The 26555-nt window shown below is 38.4% G+C and overlaps 1 protein-coding gene across 1 annotated transcript in view; it reads right to left on the bottom strand.

The window, feature by feature from the left end:
* Window positions 1-23240, bottom strand: part of ACTN2 (actinin alpha 2) — a 67807-nt gene extending 44567 nt beyond the window's left edge. Inside the window, exons 1-2 of the mRNA XM_084202053.1 lie at window positions 22816-23240; window positions 33-147 (exon numbers count right to left, since the gene is read on the bottom strand). Of these exons, the coding sequence (XP_084058179.1) occupies window positions 33-147; window positions 22816-22950 (250 nt within the window). The 5' untranslated portion in view covers window positions 22951-23240. The remainder of the gene's footprint in view (window positions 1-32; window positions 148-22815) is intronic.
* Between the last annotated feature and the right edge of the window lie 3315 nt (window positions 23241-26555).

A 26555-nucleotide genomic window follows, 5' to 3' on the forward strand; every position in this document is an offset into this window, starting at 1 on the left:
GTAAATACACAGAAAATTTTATTTTAGCTAACCTGAGATAACTTCCAAGAGGAGCATCAGTTTGAGGCCATTTCTGAAGTCCTCCTCAATGTTCTCAATCTGTGTGCCTGCTTTCCTGAGGTGGGAATTGCACCAGGCTGTAAACGTCTGTAAGAGCAATTAAAAAAAATACTTATCAATACTTATTTCCAAACAACTGCTAAGCCATCTGAGTAAATACTGCATCTGAGATTTGGATGTCCAGCTCCCATTCATTCTAAACATATTGCCAAGTACAAAATTCTTATCCCAGATGTTCATGAAGATGCAAAGAACTTCTTGAATAGAAACAATTTTGTGCTAGATTCTGCTTGCAGATGCATCTCCAGACAGAAGTTCTACACATAAAGGCAGAACTTGGACAGAAATGCAGATACTGAAGTTTGCGGGGCAAGAAATGACCACAAAAGCCACCAGGAATATTTTTGTGTCCACAGCTAGTAACCAAGTCTGCTTTTACTTGCAGAGATGAAAAACAGAACTAATTCCATTGCAGAGGTCATATACATGCTACCTTTTATATGAATGTAGTCAAAACACAGGCTACTATAAAAATTAGTAGTTAGTCTGGTTTTAAATCTCCATTAGTTCTCTCAGCCTTCTGACAAATGGTCCTTGCTTTTCAGTGTCTGTTAAGATATATAAAGGTATTTTAGAAGGTGTTTACCTCTAGTTATACTACAAAGTCATTGTTACTAAACATTTTTAGTAAATTAGATTTCAGCTTGTTAAAATTGTCAGATATTTGGAATTCCCCTTCTTTTGCTACATCAAATTTCCAGTTTTAAAAACATTTAATTCAAATAATTAAAAAGAAATAAGATATGTCCCAGTTGTAAATAAGAAATTCCCTTCGGCCTTCTTTATTCTTGCCTGTTCTCGTTAGACTATTTAATTTCTGATCTCTCAGAAATGAATAAAGAAGGCCAGTAGATTAAGACAAAGATCTTCCCTGGAATCGAATTCTACAAATTCTAGACAGATTTGATACCTTAACAAAATATGGACTGAACTATGCCAAATGGTTTAATCTTAAAAAAGCAACTTTCTGTTAAAGAATAACATTGTGACTTATTGTTGGGCTTGACTCAACAAGTTTATGTGAAGAATTGATGGGCAGCTTACTGGGCTCTTTTCTCAGCGCTCCTACACTGACAAGGAACAGCTTCCTTTTATCATCTTTTCCTGTTGAATCGAAAGGAAGCAAGAAGTGCTATGGATATGGCAGAGCTGTGCAGTGAAATCCCTAATTCTAGGTACCCAGAAAAAAGAGGAGAGAGAAGAAAATACTGGAAGTGTTCCTGGGAAGAGGTCCGTGTTGACATGCAGAGGATAAATTGTAGGTGGGAATGTGAGTTGTTCTGCGTGCACATAAAGATAAGTAAGGTTGCAGCTGAAGCATATCTGCAAACACATTTTAATAAAGGGATGTTAGCTCCCATTCAGGAAGGCAGAATGCTCCTCATTTTAAGGTAAATATCTTTACTGAGTTCATGAGAGACCTGAGCATCCCAATCCTCACAGCACAGATTGTAGGCACCTCCAGCATCAGGGCATGACATGATGGGGTGTTAGGATGGCATTTCATTTGGATCATTGTAGGGTTAGGATCCAGTTTACAAGACTAATTTTTCTGCCTCAAGCAGTGTCTTGTTTTGGTGGTATGTATCTCAAAAGGCTTAGCACCACATTAAGTCATTTGCAAACATTAAAAATTATTACAAGCTTCTTGGAAGGAATAATACTATGGCAATACAGAAAAAAAAAAAAGCTGAAAGCACTCAAGGGTAAATGCACATTAACCTGGCAATAAATATTAGAAATCTGAACATTTAAATAAATGAGCCTTTCATGAATTAGGCTTAAGTGATGGACATGTGCTTATTGGCAGATGCTATTGCAGTTTGTAGAACTGTTCCAAGTAAACTATAATAAACTCAGAGATGAAGTTGGAGAACAACCTCAGCCACTCCCATCTCTTCTTTTAGATATTTATGGTAAATGCTCATCTTGTATCACTCAAGCAAATGAGTTTTCCTCATTTTACATTTAATTAAGAGTTTAATGGCAATAACCCCACTGGTTGAGAAGGCCTAAAATATGAATCTGATGCCTACTGTGACTCAGTTTCTTAAGAAGAAAAGGATCTTGGCACTTCTTAGGTCATATACATGCATACATGCATGCATGCATACATACATACATACATACATACATACATACATATATATGTATATGAATTACTTACTTGATGTTGCACTGATAGATACAAAACATAAGTTTTATCCAAAGATCACAAAGTTTTCAAATAATTTAAATAATTTCCCTTGAAAATGGACATTTTTATGGCACTGAATTTCCTGAGAGACAAATGGTTTTCTAGTGTTATTCTTTCTATGCAGACAATAATCAGCCTACGTTGCAGTGATATAGACAAGGAAAAGATGCTGCTACTGCTGAATCAAACTGTTTTCAAGAAATAGTTTGATGACAGAGTGGTTTTTATGATCTGCTTTTCTATTTTTCTAGGTTATTTATGATTCTTTCCAGTTGTATTGCATATGTAGCATTTTGAAAGATAAATTTGGAATTACCACAAGGCCCTCATCAATGAGATAAGAAGTTCTGCTGAAGAACTCTACTGTGATTGGAGTCTTTATTTAGACCATCTATCTAGATAGTTTTGATTACCTTCTATATCTAGAATAAGAGAGTTACATCTTTTATTTAAACTACAGTTGCTCAGTTTTCTGTTTTACCAGTGCCCCAGGCCATGCCTTGGTGCTGTCTGTCCCCTCCCAACAGCTGTCCTGTGCCTCATGGAAATGCCACTGCACTTCACAGCAGACTCCTGCTGTGTGGCTTCTGAAGCCTGGTGCCTTCCAAACTAGCTTGTTTCTCCCAGGACTAAACATGGTTATAGAAATGATACTTAGGGAAGTGTTAGCTTTGTTTCAGTGATCCAATTCATTAATGACTGTGTGAATGCTACTGTACAATTTAACTTCCAGATTTTAACAGTTTTCTCAATCCACATTTTATTTAACCCTAATCCCTGTGATACCGCTTGTTCTCACTGCTTTGGCTTTAACTAACAATTCTATTCATAGTTATTGAGAAAAAATTCAAAGCACGTTCAAGTCCTAGAGATCAAGATACATCCAGCATATAGTATCCTGGAAATTTGTAATCCATTGGGATTTAAAAGCTATTAAATGACTTAGACAAAGCAAATTCCTTTTTCTGCTGAGCTGTACAGAACATTTCAGAGTATCAGATTGCTCAGAGAAACAAAGCAGGACTTAAGGCACCAGGCTGAATACCAGGAAGAACACAAACAAATGCCTACAAAGCTAGACATATCTTTTTAGGATGTATTCACCCTTCATGACTCTACAAACTTAAAATATAAATAAATAAAATTTTCTCCAAGTTTGTTATTACAAAAGAAAGCTTGCTAACGTTCTGAAGGAGAGACCCCAGAGAAGAGGATGCAGGGCAGGAAGCCAGAGAACTTGCAGTCCCACAGGTGAATGTTCTCTTAATGCACCATTAATTGTCTACTGCTGTCACAGGTCTAGTTTGGAAACAGTAACTCCAGGAAAGAGAATGCAGTTTATGTTCTATGCCCACTTAGCTTCCTTGTGAAGACTGCCAATAGCATATATTCTCCACAATTCACAGATCTGTGATGGCAAAGTGTATACCTATGGGGGAAAAAACACCCTAAATTACCTGGTAATTTACTCAGGCCACTTAATTTCACAATTCTCTGACAAATAAAATTGCAACCCAGGAGCAGCAAAAGGAGATATCCCTAATTAATTATCAATCAATAATTAATGCCAAAAAAAGAAAAAGGTATGACCAATTTGTTCAAATATTTTTTACACAGATGTATGAAAGACACTTTGCAGGCAAAAATGGTGCCTTTGAGATCTGAGTTGTCCTACAGCTCTGGGAACGCCCACGTGTCCTTTTAATGTGAGCGTAATGATAACTTGCTTTAGATAGCGGCTCAAAGCCAGAAAACAAGATGCTATGATAACAAGTTTCACATGTGCATGTAATAGTACAGATAAAGACAACTGAGAAAGCAACAGTCACCACACCCTCCAATACTGGTGAGTCAAGACAACTTGTTGCACCTCCTGCCGATGTAAAATAAATTTCTAGTTTGATGCTGACAGCGAGTCCATAATGAATATCGCTAGAGCAGCAGCATAACTTGTGTGCACAGGGGACACACTTGCACTCAGCATTGAAATTCAGAAGTGGATCCAGCCTAATGAAGCACGGGGGACCTGTATCCTATTTGGTACATATATCTCTTATCAAGTCTAACTCTGCCTTTCACTCACTCCAACTCAAATCAATTTCTGTCTGCTATAGTATTTATAAGTGTTCAAAATTAATATTTATTTCAAAAGCCATGAGTCTGCTTGCCTGTACCCCTATCAGCAGCCCAAGAAAGGCTACTTGCTCAAAGGAATCATTTGGTTTTACTTGAATTGGAAATTTATTATTTTCTGTTTTCTAAGGAAAACAGAAGCACAATTTGTTTCTCGTGGACCTTAAATTCTAATAACTAGAGCAGGAGAACTCACCTGACTAAAATTAACTTCAAATACAAACATTCAACACATTTGTTTACATACATATTATCCTGAATTAGCTCAGTCTGATAGAGCTGTTTCTTTAAACTGCTTTACAGTCCTTCTTCTAAAGGGCTTTTCCTCTCTCTTTGTGTTGGCTGAGGGTCTCCATTACTTCTAGGCTAAATGGGATGCAGTGATTCACTCTGCAATTATACAGAACATTACTGGGCTCTGAGTGCATGACAAGGGTGTTACAGAAGGAGCTCTGCCAGAACATTCCCAGTAGGCCAGACTGAGGTTTCCCCTTGAAGAATTTCCCATCTGACTGTTATCCATGTTTTAAAATATAAGTTGTGAACTTGCAACATGATATCCTAGCTCCTGTGTCCACAGCATGTCCTGATGGCTGCAGAATCAGGGGTTTTCTCTGGACTTAGGATACAGTCTGTGTTGGCCCTCATTCTCTTGACTGTTTATTCTGTTCCCAAAAGAGGCTGGAAGGTGAAATGCAGCAGAAAATTTTTAAAACAGCACTTCTAAACTAGCTTCATGTAAACCAATAACTACACATGGTATCTTCAGCTGTTCCTAGAGGATCTAGAGCAGCTATACTTGCATACATGCATGAGTATATTTTTATGAATTGAAAAGAAATAAAATCTTCTATTTTAGCTGTTGGCTTGAATTACTATTAACTGTTCCCTTGCTCTGCTTTTCCCTTGCAGTGGAAACCTAAATACATGTGCATATGTTAGCGAAATAACTAGAATAACAGCAGAGGTGCTTCATCAGTATCATGCCAGAACATCAGGAAGCAACGTGAGATTTTAACACCAAATGTACCAGAGTACAGCAACGACTCAAGTGAAGCAAAATATTGTGAAGGATGGCATGAAGGTTAAGGTAGGGGAAATGTTTAGCATATTCCAAAGTGGTGTTAAAATGAAGCCCTCAAATCACAGGAACTATGTCAAAGCCAAATTCCTGGGAATGCCAGAAAGGATAAGCACAGAACCACCTCACAATGAAAGCAAATAGAAGCTCCATCACAAGAACCCCAAATCCAAAGCTGGGGTAAGCCCTTCCTGCTCCAGCACATCCATCCATATAGCTGAACAGATAGTGTCAGATAGGATATGCTGGCACATTCTGCACTGCCAGCAGATCTGCTCTACTAACTCAGGGAACTTCCTTCCAGTCCCTTAGTTTTATCACTCACAGGAGAAGTCACCAAAGGGATGCATTCATCACACAGGACTTTGCACACGTCTTATTGGCACTCTGCATTTTGCTTGCATGGTAGAGCCTGGGGAGACCTCAGTCCTTGCAAAGCAGGTGGCCTAATCCCATGTGAGTCTAGGGTTTCCTGTAAAACATGCAACTCCCTCCAGTACTGAATGACTGCACGTCTGTTTTACAGTGCTCACTATTACCAAAAAAATACCCAGAGCATGTAAATAGCCCTTGAAAAATAATTTGGCAAGGTTGAACCCCGAGCAATGTCAAGATTATTAAGCCTTTTGTTACAAAGTGACATTAGCTCGCTCTTTCAGAGGAGACAACAGAGAAAGTTTATGTTTTTCCAGTGGTCTAAACTGGGGAAAAAAAACCTCAGGTGGTAGTAAGTTGCATTGAAAATTTAGCATGGGTCACTGCCTGCACTTCTCCTCAGCCTTTTTTTCTTAAGGAAAGAACCGGAAGGAAAGGAAGAAAGCTGAGAGGTTTCACAAGGTATTTGAAGAGGCTAAAACAGTTAAAATATTGCAACCTTTACTAGTAGCAGGCAGATATCTTTATTGGATCACCTGAGCTAGCTGGAAAAGGCAAAGAAGTTTTAGGCACATAAGCCCATCTTTACATGCAAGAAAGCCTCAGGCTTAAATGTGAAAATTTAGGCAAGTGTTCAGACAAGGCAGAGCTTTGAGGGACCATCGATATAATGCTCCAACAGCTCCATTCTCTGAAGGAAGCCCCTTCCTTCTTCAGTACTGCTGATGACACCCATTAAGAAAGGATCTATAAAATCCAAATATGTGACTTCTCAAATTACACGCAGTACCATAGGGTTGCCTGTTGGGGTATTTTTTCAATTTAAAATTATTCTGCCTATTCAAAATGTATTTTCAAACCAAAAATTTGGTATTTCAGAAGTGAGAACATAAGCAATACTAAAAATCTCATTTGAAATGAAAAGGTACTTAGGATCCATAGGAAAATGCTGATCTAAATCTACTTTTGGAATTTCGAGCATCATGCATGTAAGAGATGCCTACTCAGAAAAATAACATAGAAATAAAAGATGTAGGGATCCTATGAAAATCTTTAGTAAAAGCATGGGTATGGTTTTATCTTGCATTATAAAAATAGTAAGATTTTTTTTTACTCATTCTTATCTTTACAACAATAGCAAGCTATCCAATTTGTTAAGGTGAAGGAATTAGAAAGACAAAGGAATTGTCAGGGGGAAAAAAACCCCACTCTTGCCTGCTTCTGATGTGTTCTCTGAATTCTGATTATTTTTTGACACCCTCCTATCACCTAAGCAGACCAGAATGGTCTGTGAAAAATTTACATGTGGCAATTGGAGTAAAAAAGGGAGAAACACGGTCTTACAAAAGGTCTGGCATATTTTGTTTACATGAAAGTGGGAAACTACGTAAATAAGCATCAGCTTCTGCTAAATCCAATCTTATATTAAAAATCAACTTCCAAGGACAAGTAAGCAAAAACTTATATTGTACTACAGTTCTGAGCCTGCATTTATGTATACTCACATCGTCTGCTCACAACTTTATCTAGACTCTAGCCATTAGTCCTAGTTGCACTGGTTAAGCCAAAGTATTTTAAAGCTCCTCCACCCAGACTCTACAGAGGCAGATCTCTTTTATTTCTTGTACCTAAGTTGGTTGCAATAGCAGCCAGCTATTTATCAGAGGGGAAAACGAAACACAAAACCATAGTGGGGGAAAAAAATGTGTGTTTAGCAAGACAGAGAGTTTATTCCTACTAATTGTGAGTAGAGGCCCACTCTAAGTAGAAGGGCTTACGAAACAGACTTCTGTAGGAATCTGCCCTGAAGCATTTCCTATATTACCCTTTACTTACTCATATGGAAAACAGAACAGGGGGCATGCTATCACATTTGAGTAAGACAACAAACTATGGGTCTGCAAGCATGTTTCATGTCAGAGCTACAATTCAAACTAATCTCAACAAATCAGTGAAATAACTTGAAGAAAGCCAGATTCAGATAAGCAAGAAGTCTCAATTCCTCCAATCATACTTCCTATGATCTTCATGGAAGATTTATATCCTAACAGACATCTACACTGCAGCATTGAAAAGGGAGAATATCAAGAAGACTGTTTTTCCTGCCAGACAAGTGATCCAAAGACTACAAAATGAGAAGACACTCAGCAGAAAACAACTCCCTTGAAGGAATCCAAGCACTTGGCAAGCAAAAGGTAGCTATAAATTTTGTTTCTGTCAGGGTGTTCTTTAAGTGGTGATCCCCATTTCCATCCTCCATTTTTATATGACCCTCTAATTTCCCTTAGCAAAAAGAAATCTAATATTGGAGACTTGTCAGTGATATTAGAGAAAAAGAAAAGATGGTGAAGACAGAGAACAATAATGAAACAAAGCTGAAGAAACAGAGGGTAGAGGGACAGTCAAAGTCAATAGGCAGAAGAGTGCTTATGGGGAACTAAACAAACCAAAATAAAATGAAAGTGGATTCCATGATCTGTTTTATGGGTACACGCTTTTCCTGAGGTCTGTATTATCATCCTTGAGAAGACACCCTGACACTTGTGTTTTCTCCCAAGCTTTGCAACAGCCTTTAAGGCACTTAAGACAGGAATTTTTAAAATGTTTTACTGTCTTAAATGCTGAGCAAATTATGACCCATGATTCCTCACAAGGACTATAATCCTTTTCACAACAATAGGAACAAATGTTAGCCACAGCTGAGTATATTTTTCAGCATCCCACTTCTGTATTCATGGATAATAATAGACCCTCCATATTTCACAGCACTATTTTGTGGGGAAATTAATCATTGTTTTTGAGATGCTCAAACACTACCCTGAAAAAAGTCCAATAAAGAAAGACTACCAAGAGAGATTAGAAAGGTGACAAAACTATAAATGTCTTGTAAATACAGAACTGTGAAAAAATGAATCAAAACTTGAACGTACTCTGAACAGACAGAAAACAATACATAACAACTACCAACATCTTCAATATCTGTTCACTTTCATCCAATGTTAATTCTGCATTTAAAAACTAAATTGAGTTTTTTAGAATAAACCAGTTACCTACTACTGTAAATCTAGTTACATGCTAGTTATTCTTCTCTCCTTAAACTCTTTAGTGAATGTGCCAGCCCCTCCAGCATGGAGAAAGAAGCAGCTCAGGGAACTGTTAAGAATAGCAATGACTGTGAGTAACCCCAGAGATGCAATCTGAGAAAGCTTTTTCACATACAGAAATTTTTTTAGCTTTCACCTCTAGGATGAAAAGTCACTGTCCCTACCTCTCACTAATAAGGTCAGTTTTGGGCACCTCCAATGAAGCTGCCATTTCTGGTGGTTTAAATGATGGGGACACCTGTCCCTCTGAGAGCTAAACTGAGCATACAACTCACCTCATAGATATTACCAAACAGTCTGCATGTGTTAGCAACCTTGTCACTTACTCACCTGGCCTGGGTTCAAAACACTGACCTAAAAGTGAAAGGTTCACATCAGCCACACATTCCCAACCAATAATTTAAAAGTCCATCTTCAGCACAAGGTTATCTTTCATAATGAGCTGGGGTGTGGGAGTTATCAGAATATTCCACTAGGAAGGCTTTGCAATACTGAGGCTTTTAATTAATAATGCCACCACCTTGCTAAGCAGTACAGGTCAGCTTTCTCTTGGATGTGAGGGACTATTTTTAAAGTACAGTTTGTTCATTCACATCACATGCATGAATCCCTGGAAAAAGATGGTCCCCAACAGCAATACTCTATGAGAATCCTTTGCCCAAATGCACAAGTCCAGCTGTATTATGTTAGCCCTGGATAATTCACAGTAGCCAGATGGAATGATGGGGAGCAATCCCTTGCTGTTTATAATGCTCTTACCTCTTCATTTTCCCTTCTATTTCAGTAACAATATGCATGACAACATTTACAGTTACACGAGTTTTTTTGATGACTCTGCTCTCTTTGCCTTTTATGTAAACCAACAGGTATGTTAATACCTCATCATAACAGAATTAATACCTCTGGATTTTGGATTACATGCCATTATTCAATGCACATTCTCAATGTGGAAGATTAGCTTTGGAGAATGGTAAATAATTGTATAGTCCATGAAGTAAACAAAGTTCTCAAATTACCAACAAATTTCCAAGTTATAATAGCCCCCATATTAGATTGCATTCTCCAATGAGAGTGAAAAGACAGGCTGTGAGCAATGACTCAGTGTTTGAGTTCTTGCTCTTCCACAGCTTTCTGTACAAGTTCCTTCAAGTCATAAAACCTCTTTACATGTCCAAAACCTTTATTCCACAGTAGAGATGAAATATAAATACATTCCATGGACTGAGACCTCTAAATGCAGGATGAGGCAGGCTCTGTGAATCTTCACAATGGAAAGTATTTCACGGTGTCATGTATATTTTGAAAACATAAAATGCTGTAGAAAGTGACAGAAATTGTATTTCATAATCCTCAAAAAACAAATATTGGTGAAAAAATTATCTGTGAATCAAGTATATTCAGAACACAGTTCTTAAATGGCAGTAAAGCTTTAAAAACAAAACCAAACACAAACCAAAAAAAGGAATCAATGGAACAACACAAATGGAAAGTTTTGAATAATCCATTTTTGGTCAATGGCTTTTTTGTCTTTTCTTTTTAGATGTTGATTTTGTATTTTTCTCAAAGGAAAAGTTTATGAACATGCTGATCTCTTTAAATTTGCCATATTATTTCTAGAATTTATTAATTCAACAATTAACAAATCATGGGAGACTTTCTTTTTATATGCAGCACTGCCAAATTTTGCCCTTCAAAATGCCTCCTACTGAAATCTGCAGAAATAGAGATGCATCCCCCACAAGGACCTGTGCCTTTCTGACAGAACCAGGGTACTCCTACACGGCGCAGCAGGGAGTTCACAGCATCCAGCCTGAACCTCTGAGGACTGCCAGCTATTTGCATGGCACAACAGAATTTCCCTCTAACAGGGTAAGCTAACTTTAGAGCGCCCTAACCAAATATTCTCTGCTCTGATACACTGCACTTTGCAGAGCTTGCATGTACACTCTATAAACAAGCAAGCCTGACATTAGAACCTGCAGTAGTATGGCTACTAACATCTTACACAGCACTCCCAATCACTTTATGCCACAGAACCTCACAGTGCATGCCTAGAAATAAATTAGTTCTTGCCCAGTTGTCAGGGCATTAAAATAGATTTGCCACTACACTGCACAAAATTGAGTGCCACAAAGAAATGTACACACTTTTATAAGAGTTTTAATGGACTCTGTCATCCATGCAATAAAGACTGCATCTTTGCATTTATACAGAAGTACATATTCATATCTCATAAAGTGCTGTCCAAATACCCCTCCAGTCAGGCAGGGCACTAGGAACCCAAGCAGAGAGCTTGCAGAGCATGAAGTACGTAGGTTCCGTCAGAAACCCCAAAGTACTGATGCACACTCCAAAATATCTCTTTTCCATGCACCCTCTCTCTTGCTCTCTGCAAGACTTTTAGATACAGATCTTGGGTGAACAAAATTAAGACAACTCCTGATACTTTCAAAGGCACGCTCAGTCAATGGAGCAGAGACCTATTTGCATTCTGGTGCTTTCTGAATCACTTTTGAGCTAAGTGACATTTGGGAAGTCTCACTCAAAATGCTAGTTAGACAAAGGATCTAAATATTGAAAAGCCGACCAAAAAAAGCATATGAAATGGTATTTCATATGTCATGGGACCAAAGTATACAACAAAAAGTTGAAATGTCATAGGGTCAAAAGAAATTCACCCATTTCTACTTGGCTCAGAATGAGTTAATTTTGGAGCACCACCTTTCCTGTATTTCTGTTTTACAAGAGTATCAGCAAACTATAAGGCCTCTTCAGGAAAAGATTTGCATTAAAAAAGCCAATAGGTTTGAAGGGAACAGTTTCAGCAATGATAAAATATTTGAGAGCAGCCATTTTACTGTTTTCTCTTTCCCTCTATATTCTTTTCCAACTGTCCACTTCTTCACTACTACAGAAGAACAATCTCTGTTTCATTTGTCTCTCCCTGTGGGGAGTTGAAAATGAAGTGCAGGTAATCCCAAAAGGATTCTGTGGTGGATCTTCAAGACAGAAATCCACAGGTGTGAGGTGTGTTTCAAAGGGGAAGTCAATGCCCCTCATACTGTCTGGGACTTTCTCTCAAGTGTATTAACAAGGAACACGCACTGTCACTACCCTGTCAGTGCCAAATGAACCTTCTTAGTAAAGAGATAGGATCTCCTATTGTTTCCATTCTTAGGTCCTTCATCCACCAGCTGTACCTTACAGTTCCTCCTGGTTTCCCAAGAGCTCATGAACTACCACAGATAGCACTGGCTAACAGTTTTGTTTCAGCAAATACATATTTTAATGGCCAGATACTATTTAGGATGAGATGAAAGAAGCAGTCACACATTACATACAGTATGGAAGGAACTAAAGGTATGTTCTCTGGAAATAGAAGGATTAATTAAAGTAGGCTAATGCAGGATTTAGTTGACTGGATTTCTAAATGTCTTTCCTTTGCTTTCTCTGTTGATTTTCTTCATCATGCTATCTTTATCCAGTAATTATACACTACATTGCCAGGTGAGTAAGTAAATACATTATAAATTTGTCAATACAGTCAGAGCAGGATAAAACTATGCCCCTATTCAATTTAGCAGCATTCTTTAAAGCACTTCCATAATCATAAAAGCAGGTTGCGACAGATATTGAAAGTTTTTTCAATTTTACCCTTACCAAAACACACATCCTTAAGTCTCTGACACCAATAAATGATAAAAAAATATGCCAATAGTCAGATCCCAAAACATTTACACAGTAAAGTTGTCTGTACTCTGTTATGTAGCACATTTGGAGACAACCAAATCTAGTTCCACTTGTAATCTAAACTAAGGTTTCAGTTGATACTCTTACAGAAAAAGGAAAACCTCATACATTAATTTCCAATTATGCAACAAAAGCCTCTTCTGTGGCATATATGCTACGTTACTCAATGTAGTATTTCTCAATCCACAAAGCACATAATCTGTCCATGTGAATTACTTCACTATTGTAACTGATGACTAAAAAAAAAATTCAACTTTTATTTCACATTTGGTTTAAGAAACTGATTTTTAAAGAATTTAGTTATTTCTGTGGTTAAAGATACCACTTAAACATACTGGGTTAATTTGTTTATGCTTTAATTGTTTTTTATGAGGCATTATCTATATAATACCATTTTCTAAAACATTTAAAATATCCTGTAAAACAGCAGACTTTCAGACAAATTTCAAGTTTCTAAATAGCATTTAGTGAGGCTCCTAAATTACTTATGTTTTCTTTAAACCAGAATAAATAGCAAAACATTACTTGGGATCTTTGGATGACTTGATTATATATGAATAAGAAATTTAACTAAGTAACCAGTTCTCAAGCACTTAACTAAGAATGGATGGGTAAATAAACAATGATGACTGTAACTCCAGAAGGCATAAACAACAGTTTTAGACAGTTTGTGATAAGCAAACTGCTTTATCAACTAAATAAACAATTCTTTGTTTATAGACTCTCTTCTCAACAGCAGCCTTTCTGGGACCTGTGCTCCATCATGGAAATAAGGGCCTTAGACAAAAGGAAAGAAAACCAACTTCAGCCTCACGTCTGGTGTTTTGCTTGTCTTTTACTATAATGCCAGATGGGTGACAAGTGCATTGTACATAATATGTGCATGCACAGACACAGCTGCTTGTGGGGCTGCACTGCAAACCACATTACTGAAATTATTTAGGATTAAGAGGTATTAAGAAGAGGGAGGGTTGCCTCAAATTTCTTCCATGATCTGGTATATAGCATAAGATCATTGTACCAGCAAATGAAGGGGACTGGAAGCCTATGGGTAGTAGTAGAGTCAAAGATGATCAGCTACTCTGCCAAAGAAAACTTGTAGTGGAACTACTCTCCAGAACTGAGCCGGAGATGAGCTTGGACTATAGAGGTTTTCATAGCTCAAAGGAACTCCTCTAGGTGAAATAATACCCCAGAGCTACACAATCATTTATAGTTGGGTGTTTGCGATTTTTGCTTTTTTTAAAATTTAAATTCAATGCAGCTGGGTACCAATTTTCTTCACATTAAAGAGTGCAATGTCTTAAGTCTTGCAGCAGTGAAAAGCTACACTGATGCCAAGATTAAATATAAAACAGAGTTTAAAAAAATCACTTAATGCTAGATAGTTAAGCCTTTCTGTGACTGCCAAAATAGCAGGCTGATTTTCAAAGGTGCAAAATAGACAGAAGTTCCTCCTGACGTCAGTGGAAATGCCTGGGTGTTCAACACCTATAAAAAAAATGAGTTTCCTTAGATGCTTAAGGAATAATCATGGATGCTAAATTTAGCCTGGGGTAGTCACTTTCCACAGACTCCCTATGGTAGTGGGGGTGAGCAAGGCTTTTCAGAGGGGCAGTTAAATTAGAATCTGTCTGCTCTAAATTAGGTTCTGCAAGTTATCAAAGAAATGGATGGCTGGACTTCTTTAATTTACAAGTTTCTTGAAGAGAAATAAAAACAAACATCAGACCTCAAGTTGAAGGAATTCTGGCAGTTCAGAGCAGTTGGGAGAAAGCATTTGAAGTGAATGGAAAATCTTACTCATATCAAGTACAGTAAACACTTATCACTGCCATCTGCCAAGCCAGCACATAGGTATTACAACCACTCTTTTGAAGATGAAGACATGGACAAAGCAATGTGTCCTTATAACTCAAAAGTGGGTAAAACCAGGACCAGACACAGGAGCAGCAGTGCCCCTTCTTGCACTTAGGACAGAAATTTAGGATTTACTTTCTCCCCTCAGTACACATTCAAATTTTAGGTCCAATTATAGAAACTAACTAAAAATCAGTCAGACAGCTGTCACCTTCTGCTTCCCTCTGGACAGGCCTTCAAAAGTATGAAGTGTATTTCCACAAGCTACCATTTCAAGTAGAAGACACTTTCATAAAAGGAGATCATTGCATTTCAAAGCCTTCTGCCTCAGTCTCTTCCTGCAGAGCAGTAAGACCTGCCCTGTAAGCCTTTCACACCAGCAGTTTGAGGATTACTGAGACCACACTGCCTTGATCTGTACTGAAGTGTTCCTTGTACTGCCAGCAGGAAGAGCTACTACAGGTTTTGTACAGAACAGACACAGAATGTGATTATAACACTGTGTTTGCTGTTAAACGATGCAAAAAGAGGAACCTTCTATCTTTAAATAACTGCCAAATTTTATGGTGTAGAAATACAGCATTGTATAGGACCTGTATAGTTATGATAACATTTATGCATCAACTCTCTCAGCCTGAGGCATATTTCAAACCAAAAAATCCAGTGATCTAAAAACAAACATCACACACTCTTATCACAGCATTTCATGAAATGGTGTTCCCCAAACACTGGAGATGAGAAAATTACCCCAAACGACGAGGAATGAAATTTAATGAAGGACGGAATTGAGTACTCGGTGTGAATACACTCTCCTTCTGGTATTAGCTGAGAGTAAAAAACGCATGGCCATAAAGGAGATATTCACTCAGAGTCAGCAACTTCTCATTGCTCACAGTGGAGGAATACCACATCAGCTACACATTGTTTATCCCAACAATTATGGCTCAGAAGAAGTTATGCTTGGCAGTAAAGCCATTGAAACCAACTCAACTTTGCCAACTGTGTAAGCACTTTTATATTTGTTTATTTGTAAGGACATAAAATAACACACAAGAGGGACATTTTTTTTACTTGGGACGAAGCAAAGCAGCACAAATTCCCACCTAATTCTATTTCACTGACATGTTTCTTCCTGCATCACATCTACCTGCATTCCAGCTGCAAATCCAATGCATGGTCATGTAAGCAGGATCTGCAGTACAATTTGTAAAATACTACTTATATCTGCATATTAATCACTATCTGCAACTAAAGAAAATCTTAATGTCCTTTTGAAATTCATCAGTAGAACTGTACAGTGAAATTCAGAAATCACTAGCTAAATTAAAAGCCATTAAATAGATCAGAATTTATGCAAAAGTGATCAATTCATGTGAGGCATTTGTTGGCAACTGATTTTTCCATTATAATGACATCTTTTGTCCTGTGAGAGGACAGACGGGTTTTAATGAACGATTTTGACCTGGCCTCATTGGCCAAAAGCAGTCAAAATTCATTCTGTAAGCTGTTTCAGTTTAATTTGGAAATTGATGATGGTATCATGATATTTTCTTACTGATATTCATTAGTTTACAGAGTTTACCCCAGCCCTGCTTTTGTTTGCACAGGGCTAGAAACTGTAAAAGCATTGATTCATTTTTACTGCGGTCCCAGGGCTGAAAACCCTCAGAGGTCTTCCAAGCAAACACCTTCCATGCCTCTCTCTTCAGCTCTCTGATGACCCAAACAGAGATTCAGCCAAGAAGCAGACATCCCAGCCCCAAGAGATTATTGCAAAGTCCACTGCTTAACACACAGCTTTTCTCTAGCTCTTAAGCACATTGGTTGCAGCTTATGGAAACCCACTTAGATGCATACTTTCTTCCAATCCTTATTGTCTTACTAATTGGATCAGCATATCTACAGACAGACATTCTACTACACAAATTTCAGGGGAGGTTGTGGTGTGTATCTATGAGTAAGGGAAGCAGGTAGCCTTTGCTTCAGATTATAAAATGGTTCTGGTAATTTCTTTTCATAATCTGTTGCTGGCAGATATTTGGGGGTCAATGGAAATTAACAGCTAAACTGAGACTGTAGGAATTATCAATTTGACAACACTTAAAAGCATGAAGAGCCTGGAATGGGTCAACATTGAGAGGTTCATTTGAGTTTAAATAAAAACCATAATATTGATTTCTCTCACTTAGTACTGGTAAAGAAAACCTTCCCATTCAAAGTACCTACATAATAATTTCTAGTAAAGTGAATTTCATAATAGTTTTCTTTGATTTTTCTTTTATATACCAGCACCACAGTACTCAGGGCTGCACACCTTATTGACAGCTTCCAAGCCAAAATATGACTGTTCCACTATCCTTTCAGCATGCTCCTCTCAAGCACCATTCCATGCAAGTAACATCAGCAAGAGGAATTTAACATGTTACTATTTTAAAAAGCACTAATCTCTAAGAGGCAAATTGTACAGAACAGGCCATAAACACATTCCCTATTTCTACAGAGACTCCTGCTCTCATGGCAACTCTTCACAGGATAAAAGAAATTGCCACTCCATGGCTTTCTGTTGCATCAGTGTCTAATACTTTGGACAGTTGCAGTATATGTTGAGAAATCAAGACATGCTGTTGTAGGAAAAAAAATGTTTGTCTATCGACTACAAAGTTCTCAGCCCCTTCTATGGGGCCATCTCCCACTGAGAATGCACATAAGATTAAAAAGACAACAAGAGATGTTCTTTGTGTGTTCTGTTCTAGAGCTTTTGGCATCCACTGTTTGAAAAAAAAAATTCTTTATGCACCTGAAAGAGGAGCATTTGGCCTTGGAATGCTGAAACCTCTGTTTCATAAGGTGTACTCTGCAGTACCTTATCTAGAGTAACATGTATCATTTGGCAAGACATTGCTATTCTATACAAGACAGCCAAATACTTTCTGAACACCAGGGGAAAAATAAGTCTAAAGAAGGTGGAATTATTGGCACTTTTTAACTATTAATTCTAATAGAAAATCCTGCATTTCAGCCAACAGAATGCCCAATTCACCTTCATAATCCTAATTACCTTCATAAAAGGTAAGGAAGGGAGAGAACTGCAATGTAGGACTTGGCCTATGAAATAGCATATGCTACTGTGGCACATGGTTTTTTCCATTATCATTCTGGTTTTGACTCTGGATGATTTTCCTCTCGGCATATACAATCCCCTCCTCAAAGTAGTTCTCAACTCTTTGAGTAAAGCTACTCAACTCTTCATAAGAAATATCCTCTTTGTAAGAAATATGCAACTGTTAACAGGTTAGTACTGGGAACAGATAATGAGAAGCTTTCATAGTCTCTTCAAAAGGAGAAGACCTTTTTCTTCCTCACACCTCCTACATTCATGTCCAGACCCTGCTCATGTTGCTCACTTGCAGAGGGGAATCCATGCCTTCTCACCAGTCCCACTGGTATTCCAAGTGGGTAAAAAGTGCCACCTCAGTAAAAACCCTCTAGTGGTAGTTTCTGTGTCTGCCATATGAGCCTAACCCCAAGGCTCATTATTCAAGGAAAGAATTTTACATGGTTTAAAACAAACAAATCAAAACCCAAGCCAATTTTATTTTCAGATAATTTCAGTAAAAGAGGAAGACCTAGGCTGGAATACCCTCTACACATTGAAAGTGTCATTATATTCTCCAAAACTATTTCACTCTGGAGCCTGTAAGTCCATGAGAAGTGATCCTGTAGAACTTAATTTTGTTGAAGGCATCCAGCCTCTCCTGCCAACCCTTTTCCGCCTTACATTTATGTTTCATTCGTTCATCCTTGCTTATTTTTCTTGCCCAGTGAAGAATGAAGTTGTTTCTTTCAGCTACATCTGCCTTCTCACTCACCAGTAGAATTCTTACAGAAAGAGGTTTCTGATAAGAAAGCAACTTAAATTCCATCCATAGAAGACCAAGCAAACTGTAGAGTAAATCCGGGATACTGACTGTAACTCTATTTATAGACTCTAAAGTCAGACTGAACACAAGGTCAATTTCTCTTTCAGGCTGCAATGAACCCTTCAAACCTGCTGAACTTAAAGCTGCAGCAACATAAAAATAAGAACATTTTCCATAATCCATAGTTCTGATAGCTCCTGCCAAATAATTTGCCATACACATGACTTTGAAATGGTTTTTTGGGTTTTTTTTTTGCTTGCAAGGACAACAGGAGTTATATTACCAGCCAAAGGAGGTAATGCAGATAAATCCTTATAGGTCACACTTGAAAAGTAATCTGATATGCACTGCTGAAGACTGAAAAGACGCAGCTTTTTTCCTTAAGAACTTTTTCCAAAGTCCTCACTCCTGCACAACATTCAGTGTCAACAAGTAAATTTGCATTCAGAAAGAGGGCAATATCAAAGTAAATAAATATTTTAAATCATCTTGTTTATTTTATACCAGTATAAATAACACCATCCAAATGGTCATCATTTACATTGACGTCTACATTAAAACCCTTCTGCATTAACAAAGAAGTGGTACCAGGGCTACAGAGCAAGCCAGAATGAGATCATTCATCTGTAGCAATGGCAGTAAGGCAAGGAACATGTTCCCAGTTCTTCCCTTACATGTGTTAGGGCAATAGTGTCACTCATGTTTTTATGACTGCAGAAGACACATGTTAAATATGTGAGTTCAGTTTAATGCCCTACAATACAATACAACTGTCCTGAAAAAGGGACCACACTTGTTTTACAACCTTCCTTGAAAATCTAACAAACTACATTTCATGTCAAAGTTTTAAAAAGCACACTCACTCTTATAATTACTTATAGCAAAAATTGCAAATAGGCAAGAGCCATGTTAAACACATGGCTAACCAAGCAGTGTTGGCAGATCAAAAACATTGCAAAAATACAGCTTGTGTGCATTTCAAGTAGCATTGCTGTCCTTGGTTTCCTAAGCTAAGGGACACTGCATTTCCTTATGTTCCATTTAGTTCTACTGAGATATGGGGTAGTGAAACTAAAAGGTTTGTGGAGTCTGTTGAACTTTTCTTGAAAACTTAAGAAATAAATTTATCATGAAGAAAAGAGAAATTATGTTTTAAGTCTTCCATTATAAGCTAGTATGATTTCCATTTCCACTCCAGTCCAGCAGGGTAGGGACTAAAAGACAGCTGGTCTCTAGTCTGACAGACCATAGAACAAACCACTTTACCAGTTCTTAGAAATACCACTGCGGTCCTCTTTCTACCAGTGAGAAAACTGAGGTCAGAGGTGAGTTGACCTTGCCTAGGGTTACAAGGCAGAATGAAGAAAATCCCACCCTCTCTGGCCAGGCTTTCTAATTTCCAATACTTCTTTATTTTTGTGTGGTACTGAAGAAACAAGGGGCCACTTCCAAGGATCTTTCAGCTGCTGTTTTAGCACACACGGGCATTGGAAGTGTAGTGGGTCAAGGAGCAGACTTCAGAAGTCTCCTATTTCATGGTACATATTTATATATTCAAAAGACACAAAGGCCACGGTTCTCTAATTATTTTCTACAGTAGACAGCATTTCTATCCAAAATATAATTTTTCCTTTCTTTAAAGCTGCTGTCTGAAATGCCCAACAACGTTTAAGTTTTTGCCAAGAGCATCTAATGCAAAAATGGTCAAATTGTTGCTTTTTGATATCCTGAGTTGACACAGGCTAAATGTTACCTCAACTAAGTCACTGAAATTGTTTTTCACATTCAGAGAGACTGTGCTAAACTACAACTCAGCTTTCCTCCCTATAGTGTTCTTCATATATTTTTGGACATCTGCGACCACCAAGGAGCATGGGTTACAGCAGACCATAATATTCTACAAACCATGGTTATAATTAGGCGTCACCTCCATTGTAATCCTATGGACGTCATCCTGTGTTACCAGCATCTGTTGACAGATTTCATACCAGGCATATCACTGAAATGACAAGTCTGGAGAGGGCAGCCCACAATAGAAACAATGGCATTTATTTTTCGTTTGTTCCAAGATCATCTAATAGAAAATATATGCTGCCAACTGCCAGGGCTCCACCAAGATAACTTCTGAATATTGTATTACCAGTTAGAACAAAGATCTGTGCCCATGTACTTGCAGTCTTCTCCTAATGAATAAGGAAACTAAGAAAGCCCTTTCTGCAACTGTCTTAGCACAAATTAGGAAAAGATAGAAGCCTTGACATTCCACAAAGTTTATCATGCCCTTTATGATGAGAGTACTTACTTTTCACATAATAATAAATTCAGATTTCTTTCCAAGATGAAGAATAAGGATCCCCTCTTGTAAATTTTACTTGAATATGGTATCACATTAATATTAAAACTAAATCCTGGGAATTGGCAACATTAAGTAGAAAAACCACACTCTCTCGAAGCAAAGCACAGTCTGCTTTAATTTGACAGTGTGGAAATCTGACTTTCTGCTTGTTCAGAGGAATGAAAACATAAAATTTTCAATGCAGTTTAATTGCCCCCTGCTTTCCTGTGGAAATCAAGAGATTTATTATAAGAATATCTACCTAATCCAAACTCTCTTAAACATTTATCTGCATTGAAGGAAAACTGCATTAGAGTGCATTAGCATCTAGTAACCTGCCCATTTTCTTTTGAAAACAGCCTTCTCTGAAATACTGGACAATGGAATCCTAATCAGATGTAACACAACCCCTCACAGCTGAGCAGTTTCAAATCACTGAAGCACTTTAGCACTAAGATAATTTTCATTCTCATTATAAAACATGAAAGTATAGTTCACCATCTGAAGAGCACCAAATTAAAACAAACACCAGTGTTGATGAGTGCAACTTAATTATTCGTTACGAGTTACAGCAGCTGGTAGATCAAGAAAAGTGAACTATAACTTAGAACAGAACTTCTCCCCTTATCCTCACACAGCAGGATCTAAACAGGTATGAATGTAAGAAAATGAACAAAACTAGCTACAAGTAACAGAAAGAGGGAGGCTACAAGCTAAATCTGAGAGGGAAAATATTGCTTCTACAAATTTTAATGGAAAAGCAAACTCACTGGCCCCAACCATTCTAACAGCTCTAACTTTTATAATTACACTTTTATAGTATAGCTTTTATAGAAACTGTAACAGTGGGACAGACTGTCATTAGATCTAAATTGGCACCTAGTACTTAAGCTGCTCATCTATGCAAAATGCATATTCAGCCTTATTGTCCAGAGCACTGTCTCTCACTCCCTCCCTTTTTTTTCATTCTTGTAACCAGCAGATAACCTTTTAATCCCAGATCTGTCAGCTGTGACTCCAACATCACCTTTTAAATTAGAAAGCAATAAATCCTTTGCATTATTTCATCTCTCTTTTCCATATGCTGCTTAAAACTTAATGTCATTAAATTAGATATTGCAAATATTAATAAAGTACCAAAATATTGACATGACTGCAGCTGGGATCATAATTTCTGCCTATGTTAAGAAAAAGAACATGGACAGTACTTGGTGGCACAATAGTTTTCTTATACCTACAAGGCAAGAAGCATTTCTTCTAAAACTGTGTATTCTGAGGAGTTTGCAGACATGTTGTTGGGGTTTTTTTCCCCAGACAGTGAACTGACATATAGGGACATAATCATGACATACAGTTTTCCAAATATAGCCTGGATATATTTCTAGACAATATTTTCCTTGCCAGGTCATTCTGTCAGAATGGAGAATAAGAGCCGACTTGCAAGATCACAATTTCAAAAGTGACTTCTCAGTCTGCTTTCAGAAATATTGCAAACTTTTCTGCACGCTAATTTTGAACCATCTCATTCATCTCTGCCTACAATTGCAATTTACTCTTTTTGAAAATCAGGCACAAATATCAATTCAGAGTCTGCTTTCCAAAAGGAAGGCCCAGGAAGTGAAGTTGAAAGTTACCGAAATAGTTATACATAAATCTAGAAGTACTGACAGAATATTTGCAGTGCAAGACAAAAACAAACTCCTGGCTCTCATGAATTATTTTCATCTGTTTCATAGGTTTCACTTCAGAATTAAAAAATTGAATGCTTTAAACTAAAAAGATGGCATAGCTACTATACATTATATAAATGGTTTATACAATGTAAAATATATTTTATTAGAACCCCTTGTTGTACAACCCCGACAATTCCAGACACAGCGTGGCAGTAAGGGCATCATTTCACACAGAAGCACACAGACAGATACACATTATTTCCAGACCTTCCTTTGCTGTTTCTCCCATGCTGGGTCCAGGAGCAGATCCCTGTCCCATTCTTCTTCTTGGGTCATGTACTCATCCTCTTCATAGTTGTAGGTGTACTGCATGTTTGTTTCTATCTGATTCATGCTATTCATGCTACCCGGGGATCAGCTTCAGCTGCTGTGACTTCTACTACAATTTAAGTTTCGTTTACTTGCTGGGAGGTTGTAGGTATCAGTGTCTTTTTTCCTTCTTTCCTTTTTTTTTTTTTTTCTTTTTGCAAGGTGACAGGAAACGAATATTGACTAATCTTGCTGAGAGCAGAGGCTGAAACTGCCAGGTAGGCGCTGACCTGTGATGACCTTCCTTCCCTGTGTCCTGTCCCTGTCGGCTGCTGCTGTCGGTCCCTGTGGCTGACCCTGCGGAGGAGCCCGGCGCCGCTCCGTGCCGCCGCTTATTATCCCCGCCGGGCCGTCACGTGGCGCTCGGGCGGCGGCCCCGGCCCCGCCGCGGGCACCGGGCGGGCAGCGCTGCCGAGCGCCCCGGCCCGACACGGCAGGACGGAATGCCCGCCCGTTCTTCCAGCCTGATACCTACCTGGTCCTTGTTTTGGTTTGTTTCTCTTACCGACACGTATTCCTGCTGCCCAAGGCCCGCCTACGATCTGCTAATGCAGTTCCACGCTGCTCAGCGTTAGTCTGAGCCCGTGTCCCGCCTTGAGCACTTTCAGATTATAGGGATTACGCGAGCCAGCCCAGCAAGGACACCCAAGTGATGAAACGTTTTCCAGCGGAGTTAACCAGAAAGCACGGAAACACAACTTTAAAAAGCAACACACGTATTTTCGCCAAAAACCACGCTCAGTGAACCCAAAAGCAGGCACCAAGAAGCACATACAAAGCTGTGCGGAACCAGTAACTTTACAAGTGTGCGGCAGGAGCCATTTGCCCGAGCGTTCCACAGGGCAAAATCTCAAAGGATAGCGCCGAGATCAAACATCCTGGCAAGCATGTCCGGTGTCTCCCGTGCCCTCTCGCTTCAGTTGCTTTGGCAACAATGTTTCTTCTGGGAATTGGCAAGTTTACCACGTTCTTCATGGAGCTTGTCATTAATGCCTGCACCTATCATCAGCCAAGGTCATCTTCTCTAGTGGTGTCCATACCGGATACAATACCAACCTCAACTAGAGAACAAAAATGCTCACACCAAAGCTGTGCTTTTGGAAGCTGCAAGTTACAAAATCAGGTGTAAGGAAAAACTGTGCTCATTAAAGGCTGAGTAGGTCTCCAAGCCAATGGGAATGAATAACCAGGATAATTTACACCTAGACAGCATATACCCTCCATTTCATATTGCTAGCTAAAGCTCTGTTTTCTTCCAATTCACTTTCTATCCCTTAACTCCAAGCAATATAAAAAAATATGCACACATGCACAGAAAATACCTGCTCCTCAGCTCAAAAAAATTTGGTAAACGCAGCACTAAGGTTGCAAATTGGAATTCAGAAAAGGATTGCAACAACTCATGCAATAATAGCAAGCTGAACTCCTGAAGACTGATGTACATACTGTGAGATAAACAGTCTAAAAATGAAATTCCAAATCTAAGCAGCCAGACAGAACCACATGCTTTTCACCTGCTCACTGCAAATACTCTCAAGGTTGCTACAATTCTGTCTACATACCAAAGCAAATGCTATGCTTAGCCTTTTTTGCTCAAACACAAATGAGCATTCTCTTGGGATACTCTGAGACAAGACCAATTACAAAACAACATAATTCATGTTATAACACATTATATGTATGCTGGTGTGGTTTATTTTTATAGCTTGGTAGTCATGTTTTGTTTTCAATACAAGTCTAACAGCAATCACTTAAATGATAATTCAAGCCTTTAAAGTCACTAAAACCATTTCTTCTTATTCACTATATCAAACACAGGAGAAGTTTCTAAAGGAAATGCAGGAAGAAGTCAGAGGAGTCCTAGAAGTACACATATAAATTGTGATGCTGTGACCCAGAGCTATCCCCCATGCAAAGAGCTCTCCTGCACTGATGAAACCTGTGACCTTCCATACACTCCCTCATTAGAGGGGAGCCATTGCAGCCTGCTTTGTGCCTTTCCTTGGCACTGCAGTGTCTGGGGATCTACATGGATGGAAATGGTTCTGCACCAGTGCCCACTGTGCAGTACAGGTGAGCCTTACAGGTACTGATGGCTTCATACAGGGAGGTATAAGCTACAGCCCACATTTTATTTTTTAAGCCTCACCCTCTAATATGGGCCAGGGTACCCACCTCAGTCATGAAATAAAAACTGAGTTGCTTTGGCAGAGAATTTCTTTGATAAAGAATATCCAATCACACTGTGGATTAGGACTGAAATCAGAGCCATGTCTGGATTTCTAGAATCAAAGGACATCCTACCCAAATTTTCTAGAATTCTTAAAGAAGGTTATTAAGTTTTTCATAAAATAACTGGATTTTCTCAAAATACAGCTAGCCACTGCTGCAACAAACATTTCTTTATTGTTCCGAGGAACCAACAGCCAGAACCATAGTATCTCTCAGCTGGCCTGAGAGATTAAAAAAATCAAGTATCTCAAGACCTATTTTGGCTATGTTATATTAGTCCATTTTGGATCAAAAAATATTTCAGGATGAAAAATCTTTTTAATTCTGAAAATGTCAAAATAGGAGGCTTCAACATTGTCAGTGAGCATTTTGGGAACATTGGCCTTTTTACCTATGAAACAGGAAGATAAATGGAGCAGCCCCATTTTTCAAGAAAATCCTGCCTATCTTGATGGAATCTGACCTGCTCTAGGTTCTCTAACTAACTGCTTACTGTCTCTTAATCAGACAGCATGAGTAGGCAGGGGAGATATTTATAGATGGAGCTTTAGGAGGAGTATCTGGTATTTTGTTTACTACTTTAATTTAATTTTATAAACTAACTGTGTGGAGGGTAATGAGAAGCATATGAATGGAGGTCAGTAGTGGAAAGACAGCCAAATGTGAAGTGGAAAGGGAGCTGCCTCTTTCTGCTCAACAAGAGAATAGGAAAGCTGTGCCTAGCACAGTGGTATGAATAAAGCAGTTTGCTTCACCAAGCTTCCCACATCTGAGGTAAGTTAGGACTATTCCCAAATAAAGCTGGCAGAGTTGCATAGCCATGAACTATGTGTGCCTAAAGAGAAAATAAAACCAAAAAAGAAATAAGCAACCTGAGCAGGAAAGAAAGGACAAAAGTCTCAAAGAGAGAAAAAGAAAGAAACACAAACCATATGAATAGGGAATCTAAAGCTGACATGGCAAGGTATCTGAAAGTCAGAAAGTATATTTAAGGCAGAAATTACACAGGTTGTTTACAATGAGGCAAGATAAAAGAATACACGACTGCCAAACCAATTAAAAAAAAATAAGCTGGCAGGGGGAGATCAGGAGTAGAGAGGGCAGAGCTGAATTGTCAACTACTTTTGTCTTTTATTTGACAGAAGATGTGCAGCTGTTGTTCATGCTAACATATAAACTAGTAAGAGCCTACCCAGGAGAATGGTACCTCAAACCCAGGAGAATGCTGTGGCTAGCAGGCATCACTTCCCATGCATGAGGAGCACCAAAAGGCCAGATCTTTCCTAGCAGCAGTTCACACAAGTGACCACCCAAGTGAAAGCCTTCTGTATGCTTTGCATGAAGCTCCTTGAGAAACAAAAGGCTTTTCTACCTAAAGGACATTAATCTCTATCTTCTTCTTCTTA

This window comes from Fringilla coelebs (genome assembly GCF_963513975.1).
Source record: "Fringilla coelebs genome assembly, chromosome: 3".
NCBI classification, from domain to species: Eukaryota; Metazoa; Chordata; class Aves; order Passeriformes; family Fringillidae; genus Fringilla; species Fringilla coelebs.